Source organism: Varroa destructor, unplaced genomic scaffold, assembly GCF_002443255.2.
Source record: "Varroa destructor unplaced genomic scaffold, Vdes_3.0 BEIS01000002.1, whole genome shotgun sequence".
NCBI lineage: Eukaryota > Metazoa > Arthropoda > Arachnida > Mesostigmata > Varroidae > Varroa > Varroa destructor.
In genome coordinates, this window is record NW_019211455.1 from 42011453 (window position 1) to 42034534 (window position 23082).

At 43.8% G+C, this 23082-nt stretch overlaps 1 protein-coding gene across 1 annotated transcript; it reads left to right on the forward strand.

Moving 5' to 3' along the window:
• The first annotated feature begins 4389 nt into the window (after nt 1-4389).
• hb (zinc finger protein hunchback) lies at nt 4390-22557 on the forward strand. The gene is made up of 2 exons (XM_086980946.1): nt 4390-5040; nt 19649-22557. The coding sequence occupies exon 2, from the start codon at nt 19674-19676 to the stop codon at nt 21621-21623; it is 1950 nt and encodes a 649-aa protein (XP_086837072.1). The 5' UTR covers nt 4390-5040; nt 19649-19673; the 3' UTR covers nt 21624-22557.
• The last annotated feature ends 525 nt before the right edge of the window (nt 22558-23082 follow it).

Consider the following 23082-nt stretch of genomic DNA (forward strand, 5'->3'; position numbering starts at 1 on the left):
ACCCGCTATGGACCGTATACCCGCCACAAAGAACCCCAATATGAGTTGTTAATGTTCATCTAGCTGGCGCTAGCCGATGTAACGAACCGATCAATCAGATCAGGCGTCGATTTGCCTCTGTACACCAATTGCTACAGTTTCTACTAGAAAGAGAAGAACCGCGAGATAAGCAGGACAGACTGGTTCTATTCGACGCAAGCGTTCACTTCTAAACCAGCCACGAACGTCGCCGCTGTCGGAGGTCAAAGGTAGTCAGGAAGTGACCGCGGAATCGGCGTGCACTCTTCCGAAATATGGACATCATCGATGCAGACCCGTTACTTTCTCCGGCCTCACGCCCTATCTGTGATTGCTCCGCGCTGTCTCAACAGAAACAAAGAGCAATGAACGATAGGAAAGGAGAAAAAAGAGGACAGACTTTATTCCGCTAGGGCCTATCGTTCGTTGGATCCCGCCACTGGCCTCTATGTTGTATCCGGTCGTTGGTTTAGCTTAGTTTAATGGTAGCTTATGCTCTGGAATGGCTAGTTATCACCGGCTGACGGTTCGATGTCCATCGTAATCGACATCAAAGAGCGGGAGTAAAATAGCTTAGCATTACAGAAGATATGCTGCACACACACACCCACGCTAATGATCTCTGCACGGGTGAGATGGCTAAGTACGCGGTGGCTGGTGAAGCTTTTTTTGCTATGTGTTTTCGGAGCGAGCGGCGGGCGCTAGGTTAGTTTAACTTAGAGCAATTCGAGGCGCTGCCGGCCCATTGCCCGATAGACGGACACCTGACCATAGAAGAAGATTGATAGAGGAAATAACTTTGGATAGGGAATGCTTTATCAACAATGTCCCTGAAGCCGTGGCTGCCACGTGCATCAATGTTTTGATGTCTTCTCAGCCGCGGGGAAAGTGAAAAAGGTAAGGCGTTGTTCAACGACAGGGTCAATCGGGTCGCGATGAGTGGCGCGTTTAATGGGACGGTACGAACGTTCGTACATAATAGTCGATCTGGATGAGGTATTGAAGTTGATCATATACAATTCATTTTAAGATCTAGCATTCGCTGGCACCTTGCATACGAACAGATGGCGTCCGTTGATAAGTGAGAGAAATGGTGCTATAAACATGTTTTTTTTTAACGTTAACCTTATGGCGTTAGCCGTTCAAGATTTGCCAAACTATTATGAACTAAAAGTACAAAAAGAATAAGAAAGAGTTCCACTAGTTTTTCGTTCATCGACTGCACGATTTTTTGTACGACTAGCTAGTCATATAGGTATGGGGAAGAGGTACGCGAAAGTATAATATACGAACTTACACTGTAACTACAAGTATACCTTAGATCAGTGTATAGTGTATTTGCGGCTAATTAGTAATACATTGTACTTTTGTACAGATTTAGGTATTACGTACACGTAATGCTTCGGTCTTTAAAAACGAATCCGTACGGTGACTTCCTTACAGTCTCTTGCTTGTAAACCTGTAAAATGGATGATTCTAATTGCTCACGCGCTTCTATGACGGTTCCCATTAAAGGCATGTCTCACCTACTTTCATGGGGGGAGAATCCTCCATGTTGTTTTCTATTCAGCTCCCTACAGTAAAGCGTTTAGTTGCTTGGGGCTCAACGGTGGCATTTAATGTAGAATTTATTTTCGGAAACGTATAATGCGGACTGCACCGCATAAATTGTTTATAATTAATGCTGCACTTATCTATATTGTTTCTAAAGTTTCAAAACCCCTGACTGAACTGGCTATCTGTTGCCAACACACGAACGGTAAGATTCAACTGTTTCATTACTTTTCCTATTTGTTTGACGTTATTAAAGATTCCGTCGAAATAAACGCTGCTGACTAACAAGCCCCAATAGACAAGGGACCATTTCTAGCTCGCTGTAGGTCCTGTAGAACTCCGTTATGGATCTTATATGTAGAGTAGAAGTCGAAAAGCACCTCTCACAGTGTCTAAGCCGCTTTCAATATCATTGTTTTTCCGAGCGCCGCAGATTGAATGCAAAACACGTCTATATGAGCACATGTCTATTAGTCGTGAGTACCATTAGCTCTTGCGTGACTGAATGTTTCGAAATAGTTCCTCGACATTGTCGGCGGTGTGTATTCGTCGATTGGCTCACGGAGGCAAGACAAAAGGGTCAAGACGCTTCGCCATTTGCGCCGCCGTCTCCATTCCAGCTCAGTCCTTTGCTTTGTGCACAGTGAACGATCGTTAAGTGAATCTCGAACAGGAATCTACGACCTTCCGTAGGATCGTCAGGCTAGCGAAGCCTCACTATCTATAACCTTTTCGTTTTTCTCGATTATGCAGAATAGTTGTGGTTTGAAACAACACGGACATCTTTGATACATCTGATTTGAGCTTGAGGTTGCTTCTATACAAAGAAGGCTAATAGAAAGGATATCTTACAGGAGCTTGATTCCGTTCGTAAATGCAGAATTCGATGTTTTCCGAAAAGGCTGAGTACGACAATTCACAGTAACATAGCCAAATAGCGATATGACTAACCACAGTAGAAATAAGAACAGACCGAGAAGTACTTTTATGACGCTACGCGCACATTCCCTGTTTAAGAAACTCTATCGAGCTTACCTGAACGAAGGGAGAACACTGACGACATTCAGCTACTGAGGGAACAAGCAGCCTAAGCACCAAACTGACATGTTGTGCCCTGAGGGGTCGGGCCACCGTGGGATCCCTGGGTGTCCATCGGCCAGACTTGTCCAGGGGGTTCCTACCAAGCTGGTGTTACGTAGCCATCGATAGGGTAGCCCGACTCTTTTGTCTCAATCTCGACCACAGCGCCTATAAATCATGCTTCTGTCACGCTCACCTGTTGTTGACCACGTTAATATCAGGTGGCAAAGAGCTGAGGCAGGCTCTGCTGGCCTGTTTATTGTTGACTGTTACATTTTTGTAGTTATGACGCCAAGGAAATACGGTTACTATTAGAAACGGGTGTGTCGCTTGGGGAAAGGCTCTGTTGTTAACAGTGCCTGATTCCTATGCACTTTAGGGGGCAGAGCTAGTAAATAGTGGCTTATTCAATTTATTTTTGGCCATAGGTCTTCGATGTTGAACCTCCATGGGCGGCTTCATTGGGTACTCTTGTTGATGATGATGCTAGCCGGCTAGGAGGGCGCACTAGTGGTTCCCACTTCAAATGCCCTTTTTTTACGACCGAACAACACGGATTACGATAGCTGTCTGCGATTAATCTGTTTGTGGATTAAACGAATAGGTGATCTACGAGAGGTTTTTGTTGACGCTGCGTGCGTTAGGGTGAGCATTTGGGAAAGCGTAGAGCCTATTCAGGGTGGCCAGTTTGTCTCTGTTTAGAGCGAGTCCTCTTTAACGCATCGTGTTATCATTATCATAAACTATCACAGAGATGACGGTGACCGGTTGACGACATCAAAAGTAGATAGTTTACCTGACCGGCCTATCGTGAGTAATTCTCTAGATGCGCGCATCGGACCTCGTTATGTATGCTAACAGTTGCCGCTTTTTTCTTCGAAACACAACATAATGACACCGCAATCTGGAAATCTATTATGGTTCGAATAAAATGAAAGCGTTTGCTTACGAGCACTCAATTCACGTATATAGGCGTAACCGTTTTTATTTTTTTTTGTGTAAAGATTCTAGGCCAAAAAATCAGGCAAAGGTCTTCTTCTCATTTATTATCGACTATTTTATTACTCAGGCTGTTTCAGTAAACAGGCCAACTTCAGAACGCTCCCTTCTCAACATAAATCACTAGGCACTATTTCCGTGAGCAGCAAGCGATCGTGCATTTTTCCACCATATCTTCACTTTGGAAGATCTATTGCATTCAGACCATACAATTCTCTGATAAACAAACGCTTTCAGGTGCATGTGCATCTGTTGGGTTTACTATTTTTGTGCATACTTACTGGTTTACTCCCAATGTATTGTTTCTCCATATTTCGTTTTTTACTTAAGGAAACCTCACGGTGAGCTATCGTCAACCTTACATCATTAAAATCTTTCTATATACATATATATATATATACATATCTTCAGTTAGCTTTCCAGATTGTCCTCCTCGCTGTACTTGTCCCTGTTTTTTCCCTGCTGCTTGAGCGGCCTCGATCACTTTCCCTTCCGGAGACCCCTTGGCGCTGTAGCTCTGCCAAACGTCACGAGAAGAATTCGTGTGCCCGTGCTTTTCGTCGATTGCCGGAGCGCATCGCCATCACAAAAAAGGTCCTAGTGGCGAGGTGCGATTGGCGGAGCTTTAGGCCCCGCCCTGAAGAGGAGGCGCTTGCTCTTACGGCGCCCCAAAGACGCAGGCCACAGCAGGTCTCCGTGCCGTCGACGGACTAGACCCTGACAGGCCCAGACAGTGCCCACAAGGTGACAAAGCAAGGCAACGAGGCAGACGCACGCGGTTGATTTAGCCGGGCCTGCGTGGTACCGTGCTCTGCATGGATAGGCCACTGTCGTCCGCTATCGGAAGATCGGGCAGCAAGAACAGCCAAAAGGAGAAGCACGGACTTGCGAAAAGCGATCAGAAGTCCAAGGACAGTTCCAGAGTGCATGGATTGCTGACGGCTGCTATATGTCGCAAGTATTTGTCATGGACAATGTACGCGTATGCCACATGTTGTAGTGCGTGCGGTAGCTAGAAATTAAGTTGCGACTCAGGCTGTGTGAGGCAATAACGATTACAGAACAAAAACGATACAAATCGAGACAAGCGTGAATAGAAGAGAACAAACACTGAACGTTTACTTAGTAAAAAAGAGACGAAAAGTAAGTTCAAGTGAGAAATTAGTGAGTGGGCATCAACCCAGGTTATTAAGTAAATGTGGACCGTGATTTATCAATTTTGTGCTGATGAATAAAATACAGTTATCGTGATAGCGCGCGAAACCATTATCGATGACTCGGAAGAAATAAAACCGTTAGAGTAAGACACCGGACACGAGACAAAAAAAAAGTCACGATAATTCTGTTGAAGAACATATCAAGTGGAATTTCCAAAAGCCTACAAAAAAGGTAAATTTTTTTTCTATATTTGAACTACAGTCCATGCGTTTCAACAGAGTTTAAGCAAATGGCACGCTTATTTGATATTAATAATGATAAAATATGTATGCGTCAGTCTCGCATTATTATTTCGGAAGCTATGCCTATCTGTGTATTTCAATATCTGACACCACACAGTCGGGTTGTAACCTCAATCCGAAAGCGGCTGCTTATGGCGCCTGTCAATGAACATTTCTACATTAAAAATAATAGCCCTGATAGGCCATTGTTAAGTTCGAATAAATGGTCGAAGTCAGAAGAAATGTTTCGGCCACCATTGAAGGACCATACAATTTGCAGTTATCCTTAAGAAAAGTCTCCGCTCCTTTAACGTAGCACAAATAGGCCACTTCGTTTTGCCATTTACAAAAATATAGAGACCAACGGAAACACTGAGGTACCGGCAAACAACTTTATATGAACAAACTCTATATCACGACAATTTGGTGCCTTTCAGTCGCATTCGGAGAGGTAATTTAAAGTTGGTGTAACATGAGATAACTGCATCATCTCAATGCAAAAACCCCAATATTCGATTCCAACTACGAAATAGCGAGTGTTCCTTAGATTACGTTTAAGGCACTGAACGGCTGAAGCGTAGCATGAAACCCCGCTGTACTTCGTCATCTCCCTGTAATTAATGACTCCGTCTCAGTTGGCAGACCAGGTTCGCGTAAGCATTTTTTCTGGCGCACTCTCGGCTGCCTGGAATGTCTCATAGCTTCCGATAGCTTTTGAGTCTTCTTGGGGTCGAGAGGAAGCAACCGGCTTAACCTAGTGGCCATATAACCCCTAAATCTGTCCTTCCATTGGCATTCGTCATAGATTATTGGGCCCTCTGATGCTGTAGTGGTAACGTGTTAGCCTACCAAACTCCGGGACACGTCGTGATCTAGGCTTGATACCAAGCGCAGATACACGGATCGCTTCGTACCGCTGGAAGGGGCGACCGCCACCTCTGTTCTCAAACAAGACGACTTAATTAGGTTGCCAGTAGAGGCGTACGTAAAAGTTTTAATATTAATTTATTTGTTGCTAACAGTGCACCCGTATAGCTGCTGCTTAGCATTTGCTGGCTATTTACCACTATTGTCTTTCGAACTTACAGATCATATAAGACATTTCGACGAAACTCTACTATAGAGCTTCATATACTATATGGTGATCTATTCCTCGATCGATGAGGCGTAACGGGGCGCAAACTTCTATTGCGCTAAATATGAAAAGGTTGAAAAACACTTATTACCATAATCGGAAACGGTATCCTTTACCTCACTTATATCGACATTGCCTTAATATCTGATCATCCACTGAGTCCAGAAAGCAATCTGCCTTTGTTTTCTATGACAAACTATCTCAGACCAGTTGCAGTTAGACAAATATCGATTTTGCCTTCCAGAACTGTATTTGTTCGACGATATTCCGTGAATTTTCCGCCGCTGCTAGTTAACGCAGCTATTGAAATATGAAGGACTAACTTTTCTTAAATTTTATTTACCACGGCAGCAATCAATGCAGTAGTCTTGCTTTCCGTATATCAGTTGTTTTTTTCCCCTTTAACTTCTAGATTATGTGGACCAAATGCTTGAAGATGGCGCCATATTGCAACGGCTGTAATGGAAAAACCAGTTGTTTGAAAACAATAGATGCAAGTGCTTTACGCATAAACTAGGTGACGGATTTCCTAGGCATCGGGAGGAGCCGTTCGCAGGTTTCTAAACGTCAAACACATCGGCATTGATTTATATGTTTGCCGTATATTACACTGATAAAACGTCCGGGTGGCAGTGAATGGTTTTTTTTTCCGGCTATTTTAGGTAATAGGTAATTTATTAACTAAATCTGATTGTTCGGAACGATTGGTTACCTTTCTAGTACCGGCATCTCTAAAGTTGATTTGAGTTGAAATCTATTATTAAATAAATTAATTATTACGAAAAAACGGGCCCGAGCTATCTGTCCCTAATTCATTTTAAATATTGACGAATAGTATGTTATACAAGATTCGCCTAAGGAATCGAGAGGTTGCTATCGTGACATTTTCAATTTTCCTGGAGTAAAGAATTTTATTGGCGAGTGACCGTAGCATTTGTGTACGCTAAATTATACGCAGGTCTCATTATGTGATGTCTGGCCGACTCGGTTTCCCCGAACCTCTCGTAGTTTATTAATAGAAGTATCGCTTCCACGCTTAAAACGCAATCTGAGATAATAAATTAAATCTGACGGTTGATTATAAGCTATTATATGGGCGGTGCTTTCCCAATTACTTGGACTGCCGCATCGGAAGACCAATTCTTCAATAGTCTGTCATTTTAAGCTCAAATTCATCACTAATCAGAAGTATGAGTAGTCATCATAATCGCCTGATGGCATCGTTTATATATTCAAACCGCCCCAACGCAAAGCGCCTCTGATCATTATATGGTTATTCAATGCGGGGATTTACCGGTCCCCTAATGTCTACTGTGGCCTTGGATAGGCGCATCCTGATTTTGGCGCCGAATGAGCTTCAGGCCAATGCTTCTTGAGTCTGTGTTTCCGAGAGCTTCCGGTCTCAGGACAGAATGCTGACTTGCCTTTTGCTCGCGACACCAATTCGTTTGAGCATAGGCACGCCTTTCCATTTATCCATTCGACTATGTCCTGCCGGCCTGGATACAGCTGTTATGTTATTCCACTGCATCTACGCCATTAAAGACTATAAAGTTCGATTCGGGTGTGATATCAAGTCTGTTCTAGCAGCCAACCCTTCTCTTTTAGATCAGCCTATCTGCTGGTGGAAATTAAGAGATCTGTTTTTCAGCAAAGCGTACTTCCTATATTTGACTCATTCCGATAGGCTCAGTGTTGTCCTGATTAGGGGGGTTCGTATGCCACGGCTCTTCTGGCTGATCACGGCGTCACACGAAATATGTCTTCGCTGTCCTACTAGTACATGTATATATCTAAGCCTTCATGCTTTCGGCTAAGGTAACGTGAATATCGATGCATATTTGAGGGCACAGAGAGGGAGAGAGAGAAGCTTAGGAGACCACGGGAAGAATCAGCAGTCCGCTCTAAAGAAGTTACAAAATAGCGAACAAGTCCGGTATCCGGTTAGAGAGCCGGTGTTTGCAGATCCGGTCGCGCCAGGTTGTCGCGCGAGATCCGCCTTTGATCCTGCGCCCTCCGCTATTCGATGGAGCAACCGGGCAGCGAGACACCCGCAACACAAAATGGACCTGGTACTTTGTCCGTGGCCCTGATTTCCTGCTGTAGCTGCCATGTAGAATCACCGATGAAGAAGGCCTAACTATGGGCTATTGGGCTATGTGGTACACTGTGCAGTGTACAGTCTGTAATAGGGCTAGCTTTTTATGCAGCGCTCCGAGCACAACAGAGCAGGATGGATTCGGGGGAGGGGGGGGGATTCGAAGACTACTGCATTGGTGCACTATGCAGATATATCCGGTACGGTCGTGAAGCTTCCGGAGCGTCGTGTGCGGATCTTCCATTGACCCACTGTTGGAAACAGTAGTTTAGACGAGCCCAGCATGGTGTCGATGACCAGAAATAAGTAAGTGGGTTAACTTGAGGAGCAGATCCGATATCTGGTACCGCCACTCGGTGCTACATTAATCCAATGTAGAAATCCAGTAACATGCCGAAGCGCCGTGGGTAATTTTTGGAAATCTAAAAATATATCGTAATAAAATGAATAAAGTTAACATGTTTAGGCTAAACCATTGTAGCGTTTTATTATACTGAAATAAATGACGATAGTACACATGCATTTTGGGTAGATGTATGTGGATGCTACGAGTACTTTTTGTGTGTCTGTATCCAAGAAAGCTTATACAAAATAATCATAACTCATAAGATGAATAATCGCTACCGTTCTGGTGATGTGACAGATGTATTACTAATGGAGGGTGGAGCATTGATGAGTAAATTGGTATAAAAATCGAAGTACCACGAAGCGCAGGGCTGGCCGAAACCCAAAACACCTACAGCCTTCTCAATCTTGCAGTCTGAAACGATGTTTAACCAAGGCAGGACCTTACAAAAAAGTCCGAGTAGTTTAAATAAGATGCTGCCAGCTTAATTCTTAGTTTTCTGGGCAAATAGGAGATCGAATATGTCAGGTGTTACGTCCGCTGCTTGAACCGTTAACATTGCTTAAGATGTCTGGCTCGTCTTTGCACGGAACTGTCCGTGTCTGTTTTGATTCGAAGCTAGACTACCTTATTTGTTCCGCAGTCAAACATGATACCGCTGCGTTATTATGGGGACGTTCAATTAAGAGATTGGCGTGCGTCAACGGCTACGGTTGACGGTACTTTAAAAAACATTCAGTCATAGGCAATTTATTACACAAATCGGAGAACTAGTTTTTATCTGCTTCGAACGATACCATCCCGGAGTATTTACTTGCAAACACCTCCTTCGTTTGCGGAACTCGTCAGAAAACCTAGAGAGTACGGGACGGTTGCCACGTCCGGCATGACTATAACCGCACCGTTTAAGTTATAACTACTTTAATTCATGTAAACTAGAACTTTTTATTGGTCGAAACTCTATGCCATGCGGTTTTTGAAAGAGAAAAAAAACAAAGTTCAGAATAGAGGAAACGAAAATTGACATTACCCAAGCTATATTCATAGTATTCCCGATATTGTACACATTCACGATAAAATGTCTAAACACCTTTCATTACTATACCAAGCAGAAGCTATTTTTCCTATTAGTAATAAGCTTGCTCACTGCTATTTATTGGGCTGCATTCATTTGTTACTGCATCTTGCGTTTCGTAGCAAATGAACCCTGCTGATCACAATTTACCGAGATGAGCGGACGGTTTTACGAACTGCGGGTTCGATCCGTTCCCGCATCGGAGGCGTGTTTCCTAGCCGTCGTCGTTATTCTCACAAAAGCTTCACTGCAAATCAAGTAAACAGCGTCTAACCACATGTAGATTAGCCTGTGCTCCGCTTAATCAGTTGGATTCACACGTTGTCGCTACTGAAATCGCCCCCAGAGCAGGCTGCCTTCGAGAGTCGGGGGTCCGCCCCACCAAAAAGCATCATCATCATCGTTCTGTCTGGGTTGTTTTTTATCCATTCGGTATATACCTGCATCTGCACCATTGCCTTTGATATCGATGCATATGCGTAAAAGACTCATTCCCAGTGAATGAATGCTTTACGCGTTCGTTTTGCAACGTTTACGATCCACAAGACCAAACCATTTCGCGATACTGCTCGTTGCCCGGCGGCAGCTTTCGCTTTCTCTAGAACAAGCCTCCCCCTACAAGTTCCAGTAGCATATCAGCATAAGATGACCAGTGCGCGATCTAGCTCATGTTCACTGTCGCTTGACTTGGGTCGTTGCTGCTCTCAACGGAGCGCAATGGAGCTCAGGCCGTCCATTTGTTCTCGTAGCGAAATACGAAGAAGAAGTAGACGAAAGGGTCGAAGAACTCTAATATCCCGTTCATTCAGCTTTTGCCACTTACGGACCAGACTGTCCCAGTTAAGCGGGTGTCTCGGTTCTTCTCGCACTACTTTTTCTCGTGATGCTGCTGGTGTCTTCCTACAGCGGCAGCAACGGCTGCAGGACGTGTAGAACCCTTTTCTTACTTTTCGTCTTAACGAACCGACCGCTCCCGCTGCATCTGGACTTATGTGTGTATGAGCTTGTATATAAGTGAATAAACGGGTCTGTACGACCCAGTCAGCTGTATGCGTATAGTGAATCTGGTCCGATTCGGGCGAAGGACAAGCAATAGTAAAGTTACTGGCAGTAAGGCAGCGTTGTACATCTCGAGAATCTCGAGGGCCTCACGGTGCTTTCCTTGGTCGCCACTGCCAGAGAGAAGAGCCATAGCTGGCACGAGACACTCGGAAAGAACCCGTTATGGCCTGGCTACTGGTCGCGCGCTCGACCTCCTACCCTACCGTACTCTAACCTACATTGATTCAATCCTACATTAGAACAACGTACCCCTTCCAAACAGCTAGGGCGCTTACTCGATCCTCCAGCAGGACGCGCTCTGACTCGTTGGCTAGTTCGAATCGAGACGTTGAACCGAGACTTGGACCCCGAACGGCCAATGACCATGATTTACACGACTGAAATACATATATAGTCTACAATATATGTATATATGTGTCTAAAATGATGACGACGAAGACAACGCCACTGGACGATGTTGTATAAGTCCGTCTGTTGTCTCCAGATGTCCACCTTCGCCGCCATCCTTGACGCGGCCACCGATCCGACATCACTTTCAGCCAGCGGGGTATCTTCGCTGCATTCTCGGCTCACTCACTCACCGACGCTATGTAGACAGTAACACTAGTAGAAGCAGTAGGACGATCAACAGCAGCAGCAAAAACAGATCTGTAGCTGCTCGGGAGTGATGCTTCAAAGAGCTGACGGAGCCCCGGAGCATTGCGACGCTCGCTTCGGAGCAAGGCGCTAGTTAGGTCGTCCAGATTTGGATCGTAGCCATTGAATCTGTTTCGTTCTTTCTGTCTCCACCGATATCGTCCTACCCTTACAGTATCAACCATGGCTCCTGGCCGTGATAGTCACATTTACTTAGTGCTGTTTAAATTCTCTTCTCTCTTCCTGCGGACTGACCAGAAGATCTCTTCTCGCTGTGTTGCAATACCGTGTCTCGAACGTGTTAAGTTCTTCGCGATGCTCTGAATAAACGTCAAACGAATCCTCTTGTCGATTCTCCCGACACTCTATGACTCCCTTTTGAGGAAGGAGTGTACCGCATTGGACAACCGGTCACCGAAAGACTACGTAATAAGCATCAAAGGTAACTGGTCCCGCAACGGGGGTATGAGCCGATGCGAGCGGGGGGGGGGGGGGTCTGCTGTTATTGGTTCGTTAGACTGTTATTACTGTTATTATCAGTGCTAGCAGATCATGTTGAATGGGACTAGCTGCCTTCAGCCCGACAACACCGCATCGTCACATGAAACACAAATGAACTCTCCAGAAACCTTACGGTAATCTCCCAGTACTATCCAACGATGGTGTTCATACGGGAACAGCTGCAGTGGGTTGCCAGTGCTCCATTCACTCCGCCGGCAAGTGAATTCCGCCAGCCCTCGACGCGCAGGTAACGTCGTAGGCTGCGTACGATTTTAGAAACGAAATAACTTGTTGAGAAGACAATGCGTTAGTTTGTGGTTGCGGTCACAACCATCGTTGAATGCAATACTAGAGCCCATAGAAGTACCAGTATTAACTCCTGGTTTGGTTGCGATACAAGCAAAAAGGTGAGAAGATGTTAGGGGCGCAGTGATCCCCCGGCTTCCTAAAAAAGACAGTATTAGAAAGAGGCCTTCGACCCCCACTGGTCGCGTGGATTCTCTGGATTGAATCATCCTATTCAGAGAGCCGCCCGCGACTCTCGCTATGGGAGGGAAGCTATTCTACGATTCATTGGATGACAACGAAAACCGCCGTCGCCGTCTCCCACGATGTGTGGATGAGCTGCCCGCTAGCGTAAAAACACATAGATACAGTAAGCAGATCGACGGAAGGATGCCCAGATACAAACACACACATACACAGACATAATTCGACATGCAACGAACCTTCTGCTCTACCCGTTTACTTTTTGGTCAATGGAAGAGTAGTTAGGGCTGCGGTGGTGGAAGGTCGTCGGTGTCGGGCGCTTTTACTGGGTAGCCCAGACTCAAGCAGAATCGACTACTCGAAAGGATAACAACGGTAGGAAGGGAGTGCGAGCACTAATCGAAAACGTATGGAAGAAATATGAGTGAAAAAGGGCTAGAAGCTAAAAATCTCTGTTTCGCAGTACGTATTTTCTTGGGCAATGACACACGCTCGACTACATCGACTCATCAGTCTGAGTACAGAAACGGCTGTTTAGCGCGTCGGAGGTTCAGTGGGGCCGGTCTGTGCGGACGCCGTTAGACGCGGCGCGCTCCACTAACTCTCTGTGACACGCCGACCACGGTGACGAGTCAAATGCGATTGGTTGAGACTAGGCGTTACCGTATCGTTGTATTAAGTGTGGCTTGAAAGTACATTCATGCGTGTGGTCTGAAAAATTGAGAGGTGAAGCCAGAAATCGCGGCGGTTTCGATATCGTAAGACACGTTATAGTCTACTAGCAATAAAATTATAGTCTTTTTATCATTATTATCATGGTAAAATAAATGTCTCGAGTTTTACATCTGCACTTAAGCCGTTAGGCAGCGTCATGCTTATTAACGTGATGGCTTAACTGGGCATAAACGTAGCGCATGGGTACCCGTTTTGTTACCTCAACCTTTAAATGTGTACTTCAATTTCATTTTTGGTAAAAATAGTTTTAAAAATACTGTGCAGAAGCTGAACAGTTTGAAGAGACTATGAGAGAAAAAGAAAGAAATCTGCACAGATTTTGTTTGAAGAAGCTGTTAGAAGTCAACATGTATAGTAAGGTTCGATCCGTTAAATGTCAAAATCTATATGTTAGTAAAGGATACGATCACTGATATCCGATAGCCCTAAGAACTCAGTGCATTTATGAAAGTTTTTTATAACCAGGCATCTAACGTGTATGAAAGCTCAACAATTGCTTGTATAGAGATGTGTTCCTCCAGGACTACGCTATCAATGTCGTAACTTTTCATACAGAACAGATCATAACGAGAATAGGCTATGCCATAAAAACTCAAATATTCGACGTGTTTATGTACTACTTCTGACTCAGGGAGAGTGTTTATTTGAAGTGTTTCAACAATTTAGCAACATAAATACAGAAATAACTGTTTCGGCCTGGTATACGAGTCAGCGAAGGTCAAACTAGGACGAAAAATGTTCAAATAGAGATGAAATACGAACGTGATTGCCTAGACGTTGTATTTAGCCTCTCGGCGTAATTTGGACATCATCATGCCGTGATGTATAATAGCGTCCCTTACTGCGGAGCTGGTTTTTCTCAGTGTGTAGAAAGCAAACCCATAGAATGTTAGCACCGATACTATACAAAAGATGTTCAACCAAATGTGTCTTAATTTGAGGAAACACAAGCAAGATTTGTTCACGGCATATGTTTTTGACGAACTAAGCTTTGTTTTAATTGTACTTCGAAGCCGAAACTCGAAGATCGTCTCTTGGGTGTTTGAGGCCCAAACAATCTGGCGAGCTTCCGTCAGGCCAATTCAAATGATATGATGGTTTTCCAGTGAAGTGCTATCACCACTGCTACATGCTAAAATAATGTTAGTACCACGTCATACTGATAGTTAGTAACATCCCATCTTTACAGAGCGGTTTAATGTTTTCTAAGTAATTCTGTCCACGACGAAGTTTATTCAATCAACACCTCTGAAAAACCTATTGTAGATATTTCTCGCATGTTTTCGACTTGCCTAACGTTTAAATGTTCCATAACGTAACTTTTATATTATTGCCTTTGTGTAAGGCATAGGCGTCTGAAATAAAAACAAAAAAATAATTAGAACGTATTGATAATTTGCGATGGGATTTTACGCATACACTGGAAACTTCCTAAGTTGCTGATGGTCATTTCCGGTATTGCATCAATGATCAGAGCAATTCTGACACCGCTATTCTGCAATGCGATTATTTTAAAGTGTCTTATTTGCATAGTCCTTTCCATGGGAATATTTCGAAAATAGTTTCAAGAACATTTTCACTTTTTCCACAAAGTTCGAATAGAACTTCTACGTACGGGCGCCCCCAGGGCAAAACTTATGTGGGTCGAGTATGGGATCAGTCTAGACTGACTTGTTTCCGCCGGAACACCACCAAACACTTATTTTCAACCCCCCTCTAAGGTTCCATTCTCCGCCAGCGAATCTTCATTTGAGAGCACTACGGGCTTGTATTTTTGGTCGAGAGCGTCTGGAATCTGTCTAGAGATAGCTTATAGAAAGGCTTTTAATATATTTGGGAATATTTTTTAATATTAATAGGGGCAGTTTCGCGAATACATTTATGTGTGCCATACGCTTATGAACTAATATTTATTGATCAATAATGCATTTTTTATCTAATAAGTAAATTATATTTTTCATGTGAAATCCTATTCCGAGAAAATTCTATTTACAAAGACGAAATCGGCCTGCGAACTCATGTGAGTGTGCAGAGATTTGTGACTAGTATGCCAGGCCTCGTCGTCATCACAGAGCAACCTTCAAGCAGTGCGCTTCGGCAGAGAACCGCCGGAATCGTTCAATTTGTTTAATAATACATCTCCAATCTATTCTTAGTCAACCGAATTAGTTGATTAGAGTTTTATTGATTGATCTGTATTGCGTTCGAACCCCACACTGACCAATTCAACAGTACGAGTCGGTCTTCGGAACTTCAAAATCTGACTATTTTCATAACCAATTTCTGTGTATATTTCACGGCATGATTAGGTAGCGTCGTTTAAAATGCTACATTTGTCTTTAGCGTGTTTATGCTAATTAATCATTTTTCATAAGGATCCGATGAATATTGGTCGGTGCCTTACGTTCGTTAAGCAGAGCTTGCTATTATAGTTATCTAATGTACGCTCAATGGAACGACTAGCTTCTAGTGACAACGTTTTTTTAACTCGTCAAACGTTGCCTTTGTGTGCTGCTCCTCGAACGAAGAGTCCCGCCTACCCATCTTACTCCTTTCGAAAAAGCTACGAGGCGTATGGTCATCGACGCCAGTGTCCCAGCATTACTTTCCCCGGTGGCGACCTCGGAGACGGGGTGGTTACGGGGTGATGCCGAGTGGCGGTTGCGGCGGATCCGCCAGGCGGCCGGTCGGGGGTCTCTCAACCCTTGTCTTGTCCTCGAGTAACCCTCTCTCAACCGAGCGAAACTCGCAATTGCTTCTCTTCGTACTCGCCTCTTCGGGTTCAACTCGATCGTCACTGACATCGGACGAACTGACCGATGACCGTTCAGTTAGACATCTGTAGTAAAAGCAGCAGGACAGATCAGAACGAAGCGCCATGGAAACCGCTCACTCCGCTCAGCTCAGTCCTGTTCCAGAATTGACCGCTCGGAGTACCCAGTTTTGCCACTCCTGTCTTGGACAGTGACTGCTGACTGACCTGTGGGTAAATGAGTGGCGGTAGAGTAAAACTTGAAAACTCCTAGAGGCGGACACGGGGGCTAACGGTTTAAGTCACAGGGAACTTTATCTAGAGTAGTACTAGTACAAAGCAAGTGTTTAATGATATGTTTTTGTATATTGGTGTTTCTTTGGCCTTTTGTGGTGACCTTATAGTAGGGAAACAGACTTGTTTATTTGTCCTAGTGAGCGCGTCCGAATCTACGTTCTACCGTGTTTCTTAGCCGCTTAAAGCCCACGAAACTTGTGAAAATACCTTCATCATTCACTGTGCTAGTACAGGCTCATCGACGGATGCTACTATATGTATTGAGTGATACTCTGTTCGATAAGGTGTTCGGGAAAACGAATTGACACTATGTCTTCGTGTGAAAAAAAGTGGATGCTTCTGTGACTTAATCCTGTGAGGTGGCAACCCTTCTTCCGATAAAATTTTCGTAAGGACTACTCTCGACCGTCCACGAATTCACACCTTCATCTAATGCTGCCAAGGCCTTTATGCTTTCACGGATCGTGCGGAAGTGTGCTCCTACACTTCAAGCGACAGTCTCTTGAGGACCTAGGTTCTTGCACATTAACCATCCAGGAGCTCTTCAGGAGTATCGGGAGCGAACGCTGGTGTTGACAGCCTCTTGTCTGTGTTGCGATTCATCAGTATGTTGGGGTACGCGAACAATCTAAATATGACACGTTGATCAAGATTGATGAATGATTAAGATGAATACAGCAGAGCAAAAATAGCTGGACTGGATATGCATGTATGTGATGATAGAATGATTTGATTCGTATAGCCCTGGCCTGGAACCTCCACTTTCTCTCTCTAGTAGCCATTTCCCGTTTGTCCTATTGTAAGCACCACAACTGCTAATGGTAGAATATTGTAACAAGAGAAAAAGCCGAACGCCGGTTTTGCAGCGACTCGTCTACGCTTCGTCACACTGGCCAATGTCCTCTTTGCATGGGCACCAGTAATCGTTGTTTGCGCGTGTTAATAACGCTCGTTGTTAATGTTAGTTTTTATGTTTACTCCCTGCTAGGCGCGCGCCCTAATTGACTCGAGGAACAAGTGCGAAAGCGGAAATGACACCAACATGTTGAGCATTCGTAAATTAATAGAGACCTTTTAGCAACTATTGATGTATAGATTTAGGCATATGGATGCTCTTCCTCCGTTGAGCTATTGCGCTCCCCACTAGATGAGGTTGACTATAAAGTTGTCAGCGTAAAATACTATCAGAAGTTGCTTTGAAATATGATCAGAGATCAGCCATAGATTAACTCAGAGCTGAAATATTTAGAGAAATAGATGGTAATTTTTCAAGGCCATCTTTTTTTTTAAATAACAACAATGCGGCGATAATCTACTTAACGCTAAATTAGTATGTAATTATCTATATATAGATAAGCTAGCACAAAGCGCTCAGCATTGTTTATATGTCCGAGATGGAGCGGCATAAATTTAATTCGAATTCACAAGTTCCCAGACGATTTAGGGCGGTGCGTTTCGCTTTCGCGCAACGATTGATAGTGATTCTGTGGCAAACATTAGTACCGTACAACATTAGAAGCCAAATAAACGTTAACCATCTAAAAACATATGATCAATCATTGCTGAATTTATGATGGCTCCGCGAATCCATTGTCCTCCAGTTCATGGAATGCCTTGATGAAGAACCCATGCTCGAACAAAAACAGCATTAATCACGCGGAATCTTCATAACGAAGAAAACCGTTGGCGAGGCAAAGCAGTACAGATATCGTATATTCACGTAACTGTACAAGTCAAATTTCACATACATATTTCTCGCTATAGCAATTCTTTACTGAAGTTACTCTTCGATTCAATTACTACATCCTTAAACTTAGAACTGGGCAGATTATGTTGCGTTAACTCTACTAATCTACCAATTAAGTATTAGAACTTATAGGAATTTTATTTATTCAACAGTCGGTGACTAATAATGTTGATCCTAATAAATGAGGTACCTACTTGTAGGAGACCTCTTCTGGAGAAGAGTCTGAGTAGCAAGTTCGTTTCTATCTTGATCAGTAGCCTCGTATTTTGTTGCAAGGACCGAATCTGCTTTACGTTCCATAATTTCGTCCATTCTTCAAGCCCATCATGCCCCTGCACTCTGCTTCGCAGTGCGGGCAAATGATAGTCAGTTGAAATTCGGCAATTCCCTGCGGTCGTTTAAATGATGATGGATAAAGTGTGGCATCTAATCACCGCGACAGTTAATCATATCCGACTGAAAATTATTTTTACCAACAATAGTGCCGGCAGCAACAACAGAGGTATTGACCGGTTTGGTGGTGTTTGCCCGTTAAACATAAAAACATGTGAGCTGAAAGTTCGAAGCGCATACACACTTCGTTTCAGGCCGAAAACCGGTTAATTGAATATAGAAGCAATAATTAACTTAAAACATAACGTTTTAAGTTGACTCATTTATTTCGTTGTTTTTTTTATGCATTTATTTAACAACCGCAACATTAGCAAGCACAAGCACAAAAGCAAGGCACTGGTGAACTTCACAACGATCTTGTCCTAAAAAAGGAAATCTTCACTATGATGATTCGATAACGTCAACATGTCTACCTGCGAATTTTAGGGACACACGTAAGACTTGTACAAGTTAGATATCTGCAACAGACACGGTATTTGTCGTCCTAATCAGTGCTCAGGGGCGGCTCCGGGAACAATAACTTTCACTCAATGAAGCATGCCTTTTAACAGCGGTCGAAGTATTGTTACCTATAAAACACACTGCTAACATTTCTCACTACAGCAGTTAGAAACGAGATTAATTTTGTGATAACTGAGAGGAACGTCACTCCAAAAAGTATGGGGCAAATTAGCCCTGGTATCCAGCGAATTCTAGTATCAAAAAACTACACGTTTTTTGATACTAGAATTCGCTGGTTCGTTTCAGTATAATTATGATCTTGTTAAAAATCTAGAAGATGTTTCTCATTGATATTGATTTTGAATAGGATATTTTTTTCCATTATTGCCAAGATTGAGCATACACTGAAACAGTCGAAAGAAGTCTGTAATAAAATCACTTTAATCGGATGCATAAGCTTTCGCGTCGAATTCGAGTCCGTAGGTTTCTGCCTTATTTTCTACTATTTTTTTATACTTCCTGGTAAGCTTTTTGTTTCTCGTTTTATTCTAATCCTTTGAATAATTCCGTAATCCGCTCCATTGTATCTAGTATAAGAACACATAAGCGAAATCATCAACACTAAGCTTTACCCAAGAGTTTGGGAACGTGTAATACGGGAGCGTCATTTTTTAGTTCCGGATCTCAAACTTGACTACATTATTTTTGCATAGCTACAATAAGACCAGGTGATTATGAAAACGAGCTTTAAGTTTAGGAACTGTAATATAAATAAATAGATAGTTTACTACAAAAAATATCATAAACACAGTACTAACCATTCGATTTGCTCGATTTGTTTCGCGTTACAGGGTTCAGAAATCGTCGGACGGCGTCATGCTGAGCGACGCTCTATCACGGAGCTTATTCCCGTTTTTACCTCAACTGTCGGGTCTTCATAACCTATCCGCCATTCAGGCGCTGAATTCCGGAGCTACGCTAACTAGTCCGCCGCCATCTAATCAGGCGAACGGTGCCCCTAAATATCGGTGTCACCTCTGCGGGGAAGAGTATGACAATGCAACTGAATTCGACCAGCACGGGAAGTCCCACTTCGAGCATCGCTGTTCCTACTGTGACTATACGTCGAAGACAGAAGGCCGATTGAAGCGGCACGTCAAGGATTTCCACGAGACCCCTCCATCTTCGGAGGCCACACCGACGAGTTCGTTCCCTTCCTCAATGGGGCCTGGGAGCCAGCATTCGGAAAGCGATGATAGCTCATCACAGCAGAACGCATCATCGACCGGAGGTGGAGGTCAAGGCGGAGCCTGCGGTGGGGCCAATCCAGGCCAGCAAAAGCCACGCATCTCGAAATGTAAAGCGTGCGGCTTTGTCGCCGAAACGAAGACTGAATTCTGGGAGCACTCGAAGATGCATATCAAGCACGGCAAGATGCTTGAGTGTCCTCAGTGCCCCTTCGTGACCGAGTACAAACACCATCTCGAATATCACCTCCGTAATCACTACGGCTCGAAGCCGTTCAAATGTGCCAAATGCAATTACAGCTGCGTGAACAAGTCGATGCTGAACTCGCATATGAAGTCACACTCGAACGTCTACCAGTACCGTTGTGAGGACTGTAATTACGCAACAAAGTATTGCCATAGTCTGAAGTTGCACCTCCGTAAGTACGGCCACAAACCGTCCGTGGTGCTCAATCCAGATGGAACGCCTAACCCGTACCCGATCATTGATGTCTACGGCACGAGGAGAGGGCCACGGCCCAAGAAAAATGCTCCAGGTGGCAGTCCTAGTCACGGCAACATGTCTTCGAACAGTGCCCTCCCGGACGCTATAGCGGGCCAACCTTTCCCGCTCCTGCAGACACCACTGACCGATGTGGCGAGTCTCTTACGCACCAGTAACGACTGGATACACTTTCCATTTGCATGGACTCCAACTGCTCTTGACGGCGTCGATCGAACGACCTTGACAAACGGCATACTACCTGACCTCGGTCTACTCACGACGCAAATTCCCGGCCAGACTCTACTCTCCGCTGAAAGTGATGCCGACCCAGAGAACAATTCGGCTCAGATTCAAGCTGAAAATCTCGAGTCAAATATCGAACTTTCAGACATCGCTTGTTCCATGACAGAACTCTCTACTGAAGATAAGCCTGCCACCGAACGCAGTTCAGCCATTTCCACGGAATCCATGGACTTACAGATGAGTCCCGCGCCCCCAGCTGCCGCCATGCCAACTCCTGAACAGTCGGAGAACGACATTGAGCACATTGAGCACCATGGTCGTTCGGTCAAATCAGAACCTCTCGACTGGAACTTAGAGGAAACGCCCCTCGATCTCAGTCGAAGTGCTCCGCATTCCCCAGTCCTTATGCCATCGTTAAACATTTCAACGTCGATTTCCGATCATATCCCGCAGAGTCCCCCTTCCGGAGATGCTCAGTCACCTATGCCAGACCACGCGCCTCCGTCGCTACCTTCCATAGAAACCGTCAGTTTGCTTCCATTATCCAACAGCTGCATACAGGATAATCCGCTACAAAGTCCACCGAGTTCACTACCAACCCCGATCGTCCCCCCTGTGACAAACCCCAGGCCGTCGCTGCAGTCATCGTCCTCGAGGCGTAAGGGCCGAGCCTGCAAACTTGATACGTTCCAATGCGACTTCTGCGACATGCTGTTTAAAGACTCGGATATGTTCACCATTCATATGAAGTATCATGAGTTTGAGAACCCCTTCAAATGCAAAGAGTGTGGTCTGCAGACTACTAACCGACTAGATTTTTTCGTTCACCTTGCTCGAATTCCGCACAAATGAACGAAACCGAATGCTTTTTCATGCTTAGCCATGTGTCCTTCAGGGACATAAGGGATGTCCGTAGACAGGACGAGATACGATAGCTGGCATAGTGTGGCGATCAGTTTAACGAGGTTGTTGAACCTGTACTAGTCATTGATAAAACTAGCTGTGTGTATAGAAGTATTAGTAGTAACTAATAGAAAAATGGTGATATCCCGTAATTTCAAGTAGAAACACTGACGGTTCTAACAATGGCTACTCAGCAGTATATTGCAGCTAAGGGTAGTTTGGGTATCGCCGTAGAGAGAGAGAGAGAGAGAGAGAGAGAGAGAGAGAGAGAGAGAGAGGTATATTATATTGGAATGGCACACAAAGGTAGCTAATGATGATATATAAATCTCTAACAACTACGAAATCAAACAGTTGATCTCAATGTTATTGTCAGACCTATTTAATATTAACAAGATATATATATATATATATATATATATATACACAATGTAAGTAAATTATTGTACTATTATGATGATGATGATGATGATGATTATTATTATATATATATATATATAAGTACCAAGCGCGTACCATGTTGACGATCGAATTACGTTCAGAAAAAGGAAAAGTATCAAAAGTGTGCCAAATAACTTGACATACAGCGAAATGAAGACTAAAAAGCAGAATGACAGCTATTAATGAAGCTTATCAGAAGATCAAAATATTGCATCCGTTTCAGTTGATAGCGATATAGTAAATTAATATTTAATATTTTGTACCATAATAAACATATGAGAATGTGTTAGTATTATTATTATTACGGTCAATGATGCCTTATGAGCAGCATATCAAAAGTTCTCTGCACCTTTGTAGATTTTCGGTTGATACTCAGCAGTATTTCAATTTGTCTTCTTACCTACACGAGTGGGCCAGGGGACATCGTCGAGTTCGAACTGAAATAAACGTGATCTGAAACATAATTCAAATTGAGTGTTTTTTGGATAATGAAATACCACTTTTAGCACGGAATGGCGTGTACGAACTCTCGCTTGAGTTCGGAGGATATCAGTTGTTTGTTTTGGTAGGCTCCATATTGTTAGATTCTAGTTGATTTCGTGGCACTTCCCCAACAAATGAGAGACGAGCACGTCCAACGTAAATACACAATTGAAAAAGGCACAGCTCTTCCCCCAGATATATGCCAGAGACGTACACGGTAGACACCCAATTAATGATCGTTCCTAGATATTATTAGCAGATTCTGTTAGATATAGATATTTAGTGAAGGTAGTACCAATTTTGCACTGTTTTTCCTATACGGAACGACCTGCTTACTATCAGCCAATTATGATATAAGGAAATATCTAGAATCGCTTCCGATATATAGGAAAAGAAATCCGTCTAGTTTCATTAAAAATGCTGCTTTGATCCGCTATATGTGGCCATAGAATGCGCGTACGTGTTTTAGCACGGAGAGCTATTG